The sequence below is a fragment of the Syzygium oleosum genome, unplaced genomic scaffold (genome assembly GCF_021117445.2).
Source record: "Syzygium oleosum isolate NSW1041296 unplaced genomic scaffold, Sole_v2.1 Sole_v2.03, whole genome shotgun sequence".
NCBI classification, from domain to species: Eukaryota; Viridiplantae; Streptophyta; class Magnoliopsida; order Myrtales; family Myrtaceae; genus Syzygium; species Syzygium oleosum.
In genome coordinates, this window is record NW_026607487.1 from 7669805 (window position 1) to 7684575 (window position 14771).

Here is a 14771-nt window from a genome sequence, read left to right on the forward strand (position 1 = left end):
TTGAGTGAATCAAACTTGGAATGAGAAATAGATAGGTAAACCAGTTGCTGGTTGGTTCAATGCATCTTAGGCTCCTAGCCTCCTACCAGGGTCATTACAACCAAAGCAGGCAATAATTTTTCACCAAAGTACAACGTAGCCCTCGTTTCAACCAAACAAAAAAAGTAAAACATAGCCAAAACCCAAGATTTTACTGAACTAGGTACACCACAAGCACCTATTCTTGTTTCTCATCGACAGTTCATTTTGTCCAATTTTCCTTATAACCAGAAGGAGATTCAACTGGCATAGGTCCATATACCAGAATATTTTTCATCTACAATAAAAATGAACGACATACTAGTCTGTCATGTGCTAAAAAGGAGCAGAATACATTCCATACACTCAAACAGTTCCCCTCAGAAAGGGCGCCTTACTAGCCCGCCATGTTATTTTCTTCCTAAGGTGAAGCATAGTATTCTTTACGGATAACAAATTAGACAGTGTACAAATAGCAAGATCTGGAAGGGAGATCTTGAGAGTTGAGACTAGGAACATGTCGAAATATGTCCTCTTTTGAACGCCTAGCGTAGGGATTCTATATTTTGGCTCAGCTCTTCCAGCTTCTTCATTCTCAATTTCTCACTCTCGCCTACCAGCTGATCAGCAGGTGACACAGCAAACGAAAATTTGGAGCAAGACAAAGAAACCATAAGCAGGGAGCAAGCATTAGAGACAGTCCACATGGGAAATTTTCCTTGAAATGATTAACAAGAATCAAAAAGAAAATCAATTGCTCTTATGAAAAGAGATTTTACCTCCATCAGTTTGGCAACCAGCTGAGCCTTTTCTTTACTCTTCTCATTGAATGCCTCTAACACTTCTCTGTATTCTCTCTCCTGCGACACGTGAAAGCTTCAGGGAGTCCAATAAAAAATTTCACCACACCGAAATAATTCGAGGGCAAAGTGCGAATTCATATCTCTTCAAGTGGCAACGAGTTTGTACTAAAACTACATTGTGTTCCAAAATAATTTCAAGCATGAGAAGGTCTCATACACAATATTCCTCGGCATTCAAGACACTGTCGTTGAAGGAACACCACATAAGCCATTGCCAGAAAGCATTTTCTGAGATGAGATAATTAGAAAGAGCTGAATGTCTTTATTGTTTTATTTTTTTGGGGAGCGTGAGCTGAAATTGAATGATACAGAAAGGATATGGACCAGAACCCAGTGGATCAATTTAATTCACATTAAAGGTCTATGTGCTTTAACACTAGAGTGGGGACATTGAAGAGAAAAAAAAAAGGAAATATAAGAGAAAATAAGCTCCACCTTCTTCTGGCAGCTCAGTCCCAACGGTTTTAATTCTCGGTTAACGATGTCTATCTTCTTGCGCACAATGCTGACCTCCTTTCTCATTGGATCCGTTAGAGCTTCCAGCTCCTGATACATATTGCATATTCAGAGGATCAGGTAATGTCCTTGCACTAAGTTCTCGAATCCCAGTTGAGCGGATTCGTCTCAATCAATGCTATCAAGCCATTGTACACTGAAACTTTGAAAGCACTTTTATTTCATGACTGTTAGACTGCCGGCCGCCAATCCAATTGGCAGCTTTTTTTTTCCAGATTAATGCAGCATACAACCAAAAGACTTATCTTTTACTGTCATTCCCGTGTTTGAGACATTTAACTACATTTTAAAATCTCCTCTTTTTACTACTCCTTTAAGTTAACTTACATCTAGAATCTCGGCCAAGCGCTTGCTCGCTTCCTCAACACGGCCCAACTGACTCTGCACTTTTTCCTTGACCTCTGCCTTCCTCCTCTCAATCTCCTCTTCCTTTGACCTAAATGCAGCGAGAGCCGATCTTGACATCTCGTCGTTCTCGTCTTTGACGGGGCTCTCATTGAAGCTGAGAAATCCTGAGTTCCTCACCCTTTGCATCTGTAATTGTTGGTGCTGCTGCTGCTCAAGTATTTGTCGCTGCGGTGTCATCCTTCCTCTCTTGAATTCTCTCTTTTTGAAAATTATGACCTTCTTTTTCCTTTTGTTCCTTCTCTAAAGGGGGTAACAACTCACACCAGCTTGGGATATATAAAAGACCAACAGTCTCTGCAACAGAACATGACAATGATGTAAAGTGACCAACATTCCAAATCTTCCTGAAAATACACGTATGGAACTAATAAATGAAAATCATCACAAATTACTCGTGTAGTTCCACCAATATCTACTGTAAACATCAAACTTTTGCGACACCTTTCTTGTTGGCAACTAGAATTTTCTTGCACTGCTGTCTATATTAGATTATTATTGTCATGAGGAAAACAAAATCAAGATGGGCCATTCTTTGGTTAAATGGGCATTATCTTAAGTTGGTGTCTTGGCAAATTCAACTAACAGCTACAGCCTTTTTCTGATCAGATTGCTATTACAAGCACCCACCATCAAAAGGGTCTATTTCTATCCCTTCTTCATATGGGATTTTGCAGGTTAAAGTCCCTCACAAGGAACAGTGTTGAGCTATTTACAGTTGACTGTGAATGCTTAAGGTTGAAGGCACGTACTTGATTGGATAGCAAGTGCTCCCCTGCACCAAGCATCAACAGCAGGCGTGGAGGAGAAGCCAGAGTAGGAGAGATTTGCCTTCATCCCATGGTAACTAATTGGGTGTCAAGTTGGTAATCTTCACTCTCAATCTTTTGTGTCTTCGCATCATGTATTTTCTAGTATGATTGCGCACATTGGCCAATTTTCATAAACTAGACTAAAAAGACTATCTTTTCAGTCTGGTATGTGCCTAATGGCAATTTCCATGATAAAAAGTAATTTTTGACCTATCATCAACAAGTAAGTTCTCCATTGAACCAGTAAACATCCACGATTTTTTTGAAGTATCATTAATTAGTAACTTCTCAATTAATCTATATAGCAAACTTCACACATGGAATAGCAATTTTAAACATATTAGACACAAATAATTTCTTCCACATAGAATGTTGCTTTATATAAAAAAAATTGGCATTTTAAAAGATCTTGCAAAATTGCCTAATTATTAAATGTATGAACGATTATTTGATGGAATGAAACTATTGACACAATATGAAAAAACTGTAAGCATACCTATGAAAAGAAAAAAATTGTTTCAAAGATTTGAATTTTTATTGGATAAGTTTGTTTATAAGATAGAAAATATTCAAGTTTTCAAATAGAAATACGTGAAAGAATGTAATCCAATTTTTAATTCACACATCTTCTCATTGATAGGAAGACTTGTGAAGTAACTAACTTGAGAAGATGTTTTGAGGATATAAGAAAGAATTGCGATCCCTTAAACATAGATGGTCTTACTTGCATTGTATAATGGTATAGATTGGTCACATCTCAAATGTTATACACTTCAATTTTCAATTATTTCATGCAATATAGTCTTGCGATGAGATCATGATTGTCCACTTTATTTTTTATTATGTTATACTTAGATTAGCCACGTTATAATCTATAGATATGAGGTGATCGATGGGAATTTAATGTGATTTTGTTTCTTTAATGCATAATATATTCTAAAAGCTATATACTTCAATAACACCTGATGCTTGTGCTCACGCTTCAGCATCAAGTGGAAATACCAGTGTTCAGTGTCTACTGCTCTTTGCTTGCGTGAGAAGCCAACAAACAGTTCCAGTCACCGCAAGCAAGGCCTGATACGGTGGACCCTCATGGCTAGCTTTTTTTTTTTTTATCGAAAGAAAATTTTTCATTTCGCATGAAAGAAAAGGTACATAACTTCGAGATAAAAATGCAAATCCAACAAAACAAGTAAATTTGAAAAATGAATCGATTTGATACATCCTACTCGCTCTTTCCACAAAGACAACCTGCCGTAACATCAAAGCACAGCGGAACACACCTAGGTTTGGTGTCCCGGCACTATCACCTTATAAAGATAACAATCACACCAAAATGTTGAAATAGCATGGAAAATGCCTCGTAAATCCCAGATTTATATCTAGATCAGAATACAGAAGCACCCAAATTTAAATCTAGCTCTAGATCGGGAGAGAAGAGATGCAAAAGAAAAACCGGTTGATCGCAAAATCGCTTTCAAATAAGCCAACTGCTGAAGGTGGTGGCATCAAAAAAGCCTCAGAGACTTGCGGAACTCTCGACTGACTAGAGCAAGCACCCGAAGCCGGATCGAGCAAGCAGATCTAGAGAGAGCAAATTCTTCTAAGGAGCTCGCGCTTCAATCTCTAGAGCTCACATGATATCAAATTGGCTAGTTCAACATCTATGATATCAAATTGGTTCTACCACTAAGCGGACGGTCAACGAAGTTCGACCTTGTAGAGTTATTCAATGGAAAGGGGTGGGCAGTACTCGGTTTCGAGATTGGGATAGCGTTGATAGTCCTAAATAGACCTGATTAATGGGTGGATGTTGGGGGCAAATCGATTATTGTAGACTGAAAGGGGACGGAAGTCTACAGGTGCGGGATGTACCACTTGGGGATTTACATCTCAACGAGCGAAATTCTTGACTTTCGACGACGGGGCCTCCGCTCTGCCTGCCCGCCCAATCTCGAAAAGCCGGAAGGAAGAGTGGGTAGTTTCGGGCAAGGACGTCATGTGGAAAGGAGGCTCGACTTTACCTGGGGCCGAAGCTCACCAACCATTTCGATGTAGACTTAGGCCATATATCGGACCTGGCCTTCGGTTTCCGGCCAAGATCCGAGCTCGCCCGATGACCATCTCTTGTCCTAAAAGTCTCGCCCGGACGAAATTGCTGCCATGATTTGTGGTCTACTCAACCAGTCGCGACATTTTGATCTACTCAACCAGAGCCAAATTGCAAATATGATTCGGATGTGTGCATGACCGGTGGCGCCAAAGTCCGAATCAACTTGCCTGAGTCAAATTGCTCATAATTTGGATGAGAGCCGAATGGTATGTTGGTCAATTTTTCCATTTCTATAGTAGGCAAACGTGAGAGTAACATGGGCTTTGCTGGCGGAAACCCTAGCTCTTCTGGAAATCCTTAAAGACCCTTGAGCTCATTTTTGAAAGAGATTTCTGGCTTTGATATCAGTGTTTAGTGATATTGGACCTCTCGTCTCAAAAACAAACTCAAACAATAAAACTTTTTTCCACACTAATAAACTGACTAACAGCTCCTTCCGCAACCGGTGCGAGATAAATCCCAACATGAGTCTCACAGCTCCAACTCGTTAAGCTTTCTTTCGTGTGCACTTGAGCCTTCGTGGGAAGTTGCCTCTCTAATTGCACAATGTAGGTTTCTATTGTCTCAAGTAACTGAAGTCCATTCGGCCCATTGTTATAGGGAGGCAAATTGCTAATTAGTTAGTTAAGGCCCAAAGATATAATGCCCTATCTTGTAACTGGGTATCTTGTAACTGGGCCTATAGACCTCCTCAAGCTCTCTGGTATCTTGTTTGCCTGAACGCTCCTTTAAGTTGTAAATGGGGGCAAACCCCTAAAGTAACGGAAAGTTTTATTTTTGACCAAAAAAAATAATGCGTTTGCTTTTGGAGAAAATTTCATGATAAAAAAAAATACTTTTTAGGAAATCATTTTTAAAGAAAATATATAGTTTTTTCTTTATTTGGTGATATGAGATAAAAAAACGTTTTCCAGTATTTGGAACTTATGTAAAAAATGATTTCAATCTCATGACTTTATCTCAGGCACAAAAAAATTCAAATTGTTAAATAATTTTTATTTTCTTTTTCCTTCTTCCTCCGCTGATGGCCGAGTCCTGACAATTGTTGGTGATCGGCCACACGCGAGGCTTGACCTCACTGGTATCTAGCAAGGCTCGAGCCTGTCGGTATCTAGCGAGGTCGAGCCTCGTCGGTATCTGGCGAGGTCGAGCCTCGTCGGCCGGCGTTTGGGCCGGTCACTGGCCGTCGTCGAGGCGCAATGACTAATGGAGGGAGAGGAAAAAGAAAAGGAAAGAAATGAAGAAAATAAAAGGAAAAAAGGAAAAAAAATTACAAAATTCGAAAATGAGTAATTCTGGAAAGTGTTTTCACTTTTTCAGATTTAGGAATTCACTTTTCTAATCTTATTCATGAATATGTCCATTGATATTGAACAATATTTTCGATAGACTAATTATTTTCGGCGAATCAAACGAATGAATATCCGAAAAATCAATTTCTGAAATACACGTTCACTCAAACAAATATACCCGAAATGTTACTTTGAAATCCACTTTATATTCAAAGTTCGCCTTTCCGACTCAACGAAAGATGCTATTTCTGTAAAATTTCGTGAAATCTCTTTTTATAGCTGCCCGAAAAGTTTAAACTGTTAAATTAAATCACGCTTTAATACAGTGATATTTTAACATTCTTCTTCCACGGACTCGAGCCCTACAAATAGGATAGAACCATATAAAAGCTCCGGCAACGAAGAGGCAATAACCGCTCTTTCCTCGCACGCAGAAGACGCAGAGAAAAAAAACAAGCACACTCTCGAGCAACAAGGGCTCGACGTTCTCTACCCTGCGAAGAAGGTTGGATGACGTTCTCTTTGCCTCCTTAAAGCTTGAAAAATCTGTCAATCGCTTGCTCCCACTGCCGAACTTTCGGTCGTCGCTTCGATCGAGCGCGGAGTTTTCCCGTCGCCGGCGCCGGGAACCGGGCTCGTGCTTCGCTTTCTTAGGATTTAGGGATTCGGTGTTCCGGTTGATTAGGGTTTCGAATAGTTCCCGGGGGGGGCTTGATCGGTGTTAGGGTCGCCTGATCGGAGCGAAACGCGACGGATTTCGCTTCCGCGCTTTGAGTTTTCTCCGCTTGAAAGCAATGCGCGAAGGCCGCTACCACGTCAGGTCCCGGACCCCGCCTCGCCGGAGAAGTGGTGGCCGCGAATTCTCACCGCCTAGGCACCGACGGAGAATCTCGCCGCCGCCGCCGCCGACCAGCCGCCGCAGACATTCGCCGGCGCCTCGCCGCCGCCCGTATTCTCCGGTGCCGCGCCGCGGGGAATGTTCTCCGTTTCGTCAGCGTCGTCGCGGTGATTCTGAAGAACGAAGGGAATCGCATTTGACGTATGGCGCAAGTTCTAGGGATTTCGCTTCGGCACATGCTCAGAGAGACAGGTCGAAGGAGCGGTTGGACAGAGTCGGTGAGTTATCTCTGCCTTTTCGCGGACGCCGGGATTATTCACCGCCTCGCCACCATGTTGTCGCGGAGCACATGCAGTCACAGACGCATTCTCAGTTTGCATCACGTTCTGCAGATGTCCGTCGTGCTCATGATGATATGAGGAGGACGGGTGTAGTCTTGCCTGAAGAAAGACGTGTAAGTTTGCGTGAAGGAGGATTATACGAGGTTAATCCGTTAGGAAGCGATGATAGGGGTGAGCATCTGTCAACAACTATGCGGTTGGATGAGGGTTCTTCTTATAGAAATTCCACTTCGACGAAGTTCCAGTGGAATCATTTGTTGGAAGAGAAGCAAGGTAGCGTCAGTATGAGTAGGGACATGGTTATTCCACACATTAGGAGCACGGGTGCTGATTACCTTACCAGTGCTTTTGGAACTGATAGTCAAAGATTTTACCTGGGCAAGGAGGTTTTGGATAAGACGATTGTTCCAAAACCCACTTTCCTTGATGATAATGTAAAGGCTAGGGCTTTTCCAGGTTTTCTTGGTTCAAGCGTGAGACTTAGTGATAGATACCGGTACGCTGATGGTAACTATGCAGAGCCATTGGCTAAATTGGGTTTGGATGACCCGAGATCCAATGCTAAGCTTCTGGGAATAGAGTCATCTAGTGCAGGTGAGATAGGCAAGTACAGCTTGAACGGTGATTCAGCTAATGCAATATCAACTACTTGGACAAAAACATATTCTCCTTTGCCTGTACATGTTCCAGATGACTATACTCTACCTGTTTCTTATAAGAGTGTGACAAAAACATTTTCTCCCTTGCCTGTACGTGTTCGAGATGATGACACTCTACCTTCTACTCATAAAAATGGCCATCCATTGCCTTCAGAAGGATTTAGCTGGAGTCATGGGACTGGTAACCGTGACTCATTTGCTGAAGTGCCTCCTCTCCGGTCATCTACAGGGTCTGAATATCCTTTGAAGGACTTATTACACTATAGCCGGACTCTTCATGTTCCGGGGGAGGATACAGTTGGAGTTAACAAGTACTTTGAAGGGCAAAGGAAGGAGAGGAGTGATGTAGACAATTTACCTGATAAACTGTTTTATGAAGAGATGGATAATATTAGAGAAACATATGGCCTGCATGATTCATCCAAAGCTAGTCTAATGCGTCTTGTTGAGGATAAACAAGGTGGCTATGAAATACCTCGGGAGGATTGTTTAACAGAAAGCTGGAAGTTGGACCATCCTGATGATCCAACTGAAGCTTCATATATGAGAGGGCGAGATGAATGCTTCGGTCCTGGAAGTAGTCATGGTCAATATAGAAAAGAGACATATTTAGATAGCAAAAGCCTGCAATTGGGAGGAGAGGATGCTTTTGGAAACAGTGACGATCTTTGGGTGTATAGAGATGGTTTGAAGAACATGCAGTTGCCAGAATGTAATGATGGGTTGCACGAGAGAGATTGGAGCCCACAACATAGGGTTTCAGTTGAAGAGATGGGTGCCATAGGCCAGTCTGAAAGATCTCTTAAAAGGAGGAATAGTATGGATTTTGGAATAAGGAGTCATTACCTCGAAGGTGATTTTTACCAAAATCAGAATGCCAGCCACAAGATCTGGGACCCCCATTATGGCAATGAAGATTGGAGTGATGAAGATAGTCACTCGTACGATAACTTTCAACTGGGGACGATCAGAAGGACATTTAAGGCGGATGCTTGTGAGAGTGGTGTTTGTGATGACTACTTGTCTTGTGAGCACCTCCCAGTACGTCTGCAAGGAAGATTGAGGAAGCCGATAAAGTTAAGATCTAGAGACATACATAAGAGGTTGGGGCCACCTCAAAAAACTTGGTCGTCTGTTCCTCGGGCGAAAAGACATTTCCACAGGAGAAATCCTAATGATCACGAAAGTCATGTTGTTGAAGGTGGTGATTATATTGAGACACGAGTCGATTTATTGGAGGATGACGTGGCATATGCCAAGGCAGAGCTGCCTGAGGACTCTAAAGAGTTTAAGCAGCTTGTGAACGACGCCTTTCTGAAGTATTTCAAGTTTCTAAATGAAACTTCAACCCAACGTAGAAAGTACACTGATCAGAGAGGATCTGGCCCATTAAAATGTGGTGTTTGTGGCAGGTCTGTCATAAAATCTGAATCGCGATCTGTTTACAAGTGGAGTATTTACTTTTCTCACTGTCTCATGGAAGTTGATTTCTTTTCCACAGTAAAATTTTTATGAAGCTATGACATGAATTCAGTTGCGAACAGTTCTGCTGGCCCTGCCCTCTGCTTTATGGTCACTCTTTTGAAGTATTGAGTGGTCTATACCATCATTGCTGTTGGTTCAGATTATCAAATCTGATAAGCAAATAACTTTGGGTTATGTTGTTCTGATTGTTCTTATTGGATATAATTGGATCAACATAAGCTGGTGCCTTTGGACTTCAGATTTGAAATGAACATAGTCGGTCTTTTTATGCACTGGCACCGATCCTATAGTCTACACAATGTATCGTTGGACAGAGAATGGAGAAGGACCTTTTCTTATCACCTTCTGATTTCCTCCGTTGTTGCTATAATCTGGTTTCCAGATATGATGGACTTTTGGAGGAAGAGAGTTCTGATGTTGGTTAAAAAATTGACTAGGGGTGATGGTTAGGTTATTAATAAGGGCAGCCATTTGGAGTTAAGGGATATATTGGATATTTAGTTGGGCTGTCAATGGCGGGGTTTGTACTGGTAGTTTGTGACTTCTTAGGACAGAGTAGAAAATGTCTCTTGACCATGTTAAGGTTATGATAATAGATGCATTGCGTGTAATCTTTGGCTTTAAGTGGGCACTAGACGATAGCAGGTGGTGATTTTTGATGATTTATTATTCCCTCTTTCTAGTATCACTAATATGGACCAAGACTAAGTACAGTGATCTTGGTATTTGCTAGGTAGCTCTATCTGACTATGTCCGTGTCATGTTATCAAGAGGTGCTCAGAATAATGGATATGTTCATGCAAGAGCAATTTTCTTTTTTTAAATTGCTGGTTGATAGCGAAGTACCTCTGTTGTGCCTCGCTATAGTTTTCTCATATTTTGTCTAGTTTTGGTTTAGTTGCTGCTTATGTCATCTCCTTGTGGAGATAAGTTTGGACCGTCTTCTTAATATTTTTTTGAATATGAGAGTCCTGGAGTTTTTACATCTCTCTCCTCTCTCTCTCTCTCTCTCTCTCTCTCTCTCTCTCTCTCTCTCTCTCTCTCTCTCTCTCTCTCTCTCCTTGTCTGTGTGTGTGTGACTTGAAGATTGTGAACTGCATAGCCAGCCTGGTTTTGTAGTTACTAATGTTTGTGATATGAAGGAGGAAAAATGAATCGCGAAATCTTTTTAGTATGTACACAAATCTTTCAGTTCTTGTAAGGTGCATGCGTGATCACAGCTTTGCTTCTTTTTCTTCTTTATTTTCATCTCAGAAGCCTATTAGCCGGGGTGCTGCTTTTTTTGGTGTCCAGTATGTTTTTGGACTCAAATAATTTCCTCGATTGAAATATTTTACATTATAGTGGTTTACTTTATGTAAAATTGTTTATGCTGGGTTTCTTATAAATTGCCCCTTGGCTGCATGTTTTTGTCAGCAACTCAAAGGAGTTTGGCAATGCGCTAGCTTTGGTCATGCATGCAGTCATGTCCAAAAATGTTGGTTGTCGAGTGGAGCACTTGGGATTTCACAAAGCACTGTGTGTGCTGCTGGGATGGGATAGTGCACCAGCAACTAATGGTCCCTGGGCCTGGAAAATGCTTCCACCCTCTCAAGCCTCTTCCTTGCGAGAGGACCTCATCATATGGCCTCCAGTAGTTGTCATTCAGAACAGTTCCATAGCAAATGCTTCTTCGGGAGACAGGGTGATCATCAGCATTGAAGATCTCCAGGCTGTTCTTCCAGGTAAAAAATGTTGACAAAGTTTCTATAATTGAGTGAGCTTGGTTAGTGGAGACTGTGCCCTTTGAAGTGGAAATGCTTTTTCCTCTGGGTCCCATCGCCCTTTTGAATTTTTTGTTGGTTTGGTTGGCATTGTAAATGTGTCAGGAAGGGTCTCCAGCAGTGATGCATTAGATTTAGTATTCTATGACGAAGTTTTTGACCATGTGGTGGTTTCCTTGTTTTATATTACGTTTGTTTTATTTTATTGTTGATATGATTAGACTCATCATCCATTTTATTCTCCTCTTTATCGTAATTTCAGTTTAGTTCTGGTTTGTAGAGAACCACTACCTTCTCCGATCCATTCGACACGAGCAAGTTCTTATCCCTTTGTAGTCTAACTTTTTTACTTTGTGATCAAGACATGGGATTTGCTGTTGGAATAAAGAAAGTCTCTCGGGGAAAGCCTGCAAATCAGAGTATCATGGTGGTATGTTACCAACCCACCTTGTCAGGTCTGCTGGAAGCTGAAAGGCTTCACCAGTACTTTGCTGAGAATAAGCATGGGAGAGCTGAGTTGGAGCAAAGGAGTTCTCCTAGCAGCAGGGGAAGCGGCCGAAGAACAGAATCGAGTCTTGCAGATAAAGTGGCGAGCGTTCTATATGGCTATTTTGGAATTGCAGAGGACCTCGATAAGCTGGATTTTGAGACCAAGAAGAGGAGCGTGGTTCGGAGCAAGAAGGAAATGCAACATTTCATTGATGCTGCAGTCGAAAATCAATGATCGCATCTTGTGGCTTTGTAAATTTTCTCATCCTTTTGGTGACTTGGTCACGTGCATCTGATTGTATTTATACATGTCTGCAAGTAGATATCATCTCCCTTTGGGGTTCTATAGTCCGGCTATAGGATCATCACGAGAATATGACCAAACTCCTCCTCTGAATGGAAGGAAGAGCCTCTCTCTCTCTCTCTTTTTATTTTTATGTTTAATAGGCTGCTTGCTTTATATCTTTCACTGCGTTCTGCTAGATTTTGAGCTGATACTTTACGGCAATGCCATCCGCACTTGAATTGAGCGACAAAATGTTTTCTTTAGGATTACTCTATAATTTATCACAGATGAGATAAGTAGCATTAGAGACTGGATATGAATTTAATCTCTAGGAATAAATGCTTCGATCTGATCTACGATCTCATGTGATTTTGAACGCCATCTTGCAGAGGCATTGGCGTTGTGACATTCTCTCCAAGGTCCGGTGGGTGGTACATCTGTTGGGTTGCTAAATTTGAAATTGATTTTCTCTGATATGGTATGTGACAATGTGTAGTGTCTCGCCAGCATGGTTGTTGCGAATTTCCTGAATTATCACACTGGATATTCATGTGGAAATTAGGCAGGCTCATAAGCTGGAATTTTAATCATTTGATGATGGAATGGTTTGCTTTTTTGCATTTTCTAGTGAAGAACATCTTTGTCAGGCCTTGCAGTGCATAGGTACATCGCGACTTCTCTCAACATCTAAAGGTAGTCCTTTGATTGATTATACACAGATGTTACATAACCTCGTCTTACACCATTCCGACTCTTCTTCGTATGTACGTTGAAATAGAGCTATAGCATGTCCTTCTTCCCGATCCCGCGGGCCATGTTATAGATGCCCCGTGCCTGCAACGCCACCAAAAATACATGAGAAGCGCAAATCCAAAGAGCCCCTAAGCGAATTCGAGGAAAAATTATCAAAAAAGTCCTAAACCTTTTGTAATTGTATCAATTTAGTCCTAAACTTTTTTTTTTGTCAATTCAGTCCTAAATCTTTTGCAATTGTGCTAATTCAGTCTATCCGGCCACTTTTGGCCAGCCGGCGTTAGTCGGCATACGTGGCAATAGTTTAATAATATTTTTAATTATTTTTCGATTTTTATTTTTAATTTTTTCTCTTTCTTTTTTTTTTCCCCTATTTTCTTCCCCGGTCGCCTGTCTGGCGACCAGCCACCGGCGAGGTGGACCTCGCCGGCCATGGGCGAGGTCGACCTCGCCCAGCTACAACGAGCTCGACCTTACTCGACCATGGCAAGGCTCGACCTCGCCCGGCGACGGCGAGGCTCGACCTTGCCCGGTGACTCGCCAGATTTGGGCAGCCTCGCTGTCGCTGGGCGAGGAGCCTCGCCCAGATCTAGCGAGACCTCGCCGTCGCGGGGCAAGGTTGACCTCGCCCTGGCCATGGCGAGGACGACCTCGCCCGGTGACGGTGAGGCTGGCCCTTGCTAGTGCCGACAAGGGCCAATCTCGCCCATGACCTCGCCGGCCTTAGCTTTTCGCCGGTCGCTGGACCGGTGACCGGGGAAGAAGATAGGGAAAAAAAAAAAAGAATGAGAAAAAATATAAAAAATTCGAAAAAAAAAAATTATTAAAATATTGCCACGTCAGCCGGTCGGCATCCACGTCGGCGCCGGCCGGCCAAAAGTGGCTGGATGAACTGAATTGGCACAATTACAAAAGATTTAGGACTAAATTGACAAAATTGCAAAAGGTTTATGACTTTTTTGGTAATTTTCCTGCAATTCGACGACTGAGGACTTGTGAAAGAATAGGTGAGAGAGACTTAACGGTCATGAACATGGCAGTGGCGGCCAGCGCGAGAGGGATGGCGACGGAGGTGATCTTGTCGTAAGGTCCCTTCAGGTACGTGGGCTTGTTGATGCTTTGGAAATACTTTTGCTTCTCTATGAGCTTCTCTCTCGGCCTAAACGGTGGCTCCGGCTCCAACATCCTGCAATCCATACGCAAAAAACATGCCATGGACATCATGTGAAAACATTACCTACGCAAGTCAGAGGGAACACTCCCAAAAAGCGAGTTGGGCAAGAGTTCATACGTATTGGTTCAGCTGGGAAACAAAGAAGAAGAAGAAGAAGAAGAAGAAGCAACCTGACACTTTGGATTGATGTTCTGGGCAGCAAATGAAAAAGTTAACGTAGCAAGAGCTCTAGAGGCAACGAGACGAGAATACAAGCGTCATATATGCAAGAGAACGTGCGTGTAAAGGTGAGAGGGTGTGGTCAGTTCAGGCATCTACTGGATGTTTCTCGCCTCTTCGGCAGTTCCCGAGAGGGTCAAGACGAAAGCCCAAGACTGAAAACGTTGTAGTGAGCAACTTTCAAATGGGCCGCATGCTCATGATGCCACAATCCTTTTCTTTTGGGAAAAGTGTTAAAAAAAGTTCTAAATCTTTTACATTTATGTCAATTTAGTCCTAAATCTTTTTTTAATGCCAATTTAGACCTAAATATTTTGTATTAGTGCAAATTGAGTCTTAAACCTTTTTTTGGTGCTAATTCGGTCATAAACCTTTTGTATTTGTGCCAATTCAGTCTTAAACATTTTACATTGGTGCCAATTGAGTCCTAAACCTTTTTTTAGTGCCAATTCAGTCATAAACCTTTTGCATTGGTGCCAATTCAATCCTAAACATTTTTGTATTGATGCCAATTCAGTCTTTCCAGTTAATTTAGCTAAAAAAGGTTTAGGGTTGAATTGACACAAATGCAAAAGGTTTAGGACTAAATTGACACAAATGCAAAAGGTTTAGGACTCAAGTGGCACCAAAAAAAGGTTTAGGACTCAAGTGGCACCAAAAAAAGGTTTAGGACTGAATTGGCACAAAAAAAAAGGTTTAGGACTAAATTGGCACAAATGCAAAATATTTAGGACTGAATTGGCAC

At 41.9% G+C, this 14771-nt stretch overlaps 3 protein-coding genes across 6 annotated transcripts; 1 reads left to right on the top strand and 2 right to left on the bottom strand.

Annotated features, from left to right (window-relative positions):
- Window positions 1–172: 172 nt before the first annotated feature.
- LOC115679284 (uncharacterized) lies at window positions 173–2061 on the bottom strand. Its single transcript, XM_030602886.2, has 4 exons — window positions 1725–2061; window positions 1317–1427; window positions 798–878; window positions 173–638 (listed from the first exon to the last, which is right to left on the bottom strand). Exons 1-4 carry the CDS (start codon window positions 1980–1982, stop codon window positions 564–566), a joined length of 525 nt encoding a protein of 174 aa, XP_030458746.1. The 5' UTR covers window positions 1983–2061; the 3' UTR covers window positions 173–563.
- A 4572-nt stretch (window positions 2062–6633) lies between these two features.
- On the top strand, window positions 6634–12058 carry LOC115679116 (uncharacterized). 2 transcript variants are annotated; one of them, XM_056309584.1, is made up of 4 exons: window positions 6634–7135; window positions 7250–9269; window positions 10759–11066; window positions 11468–12058. In XM_056309584.1, the coding sequence occupies exons 1-4, from the start codon at window positions 6814–6816 to the stop codon at window positions 11827–11829; spliced, it is 3012 nt and encodes a 1003-aa protein (XP_056165559.1). In that variant the 5' UTR covers window positions 6634–6813; the 3' UTR covers window positions 11830–12058. The 2 variants fall into 2 exon arrangements, with proteins under 2 accessions (XP_056165559.1, XP_030458540.1); XM_030602680.2 differs by having other exon boundaries at window positions 6634–9269.
- Window positions 12059–12451: 393 nt separating this feature from the next.
- On the bottom strand, window positions 12452–14118 carry LOC115679215 (uncharacterized). 3 transcript variants are annotated; one of them, XM_056309585.1, is made up of 3 exons: window positions 13978–14118; window positions 13657–13819; window positions 12452–12714 (listed from the first exon to the last, which is right to left on the bottom strand). In XM_056309585.1, exons 2-3 carry the CDS (start codon window positions 13816–13818, stop codon window positions 12661–12663), a joined length of 216 nt encoding a protein of 71 aa, XP_056165560.1. In that variant the 5' UTR covers window position 13819; window positions 13978–14118; the 3' UTR covers window positions 12452–12660. The 3 variants fall into 3 exon arrangements, with proteins under 3 accessions (XP_056165560.1, XP_030458672.1, XP_030458673.2); XM_030602812.2 differs by having other exon boundaries at window positions 13925–14016; XM_030602813.2 differs by lacking the exon at window positions 13978–14118 and having other exon boundaries at window positions 13657–13962.
- Window positions 14119–14771: the final 653 nt, after the last annotated feature.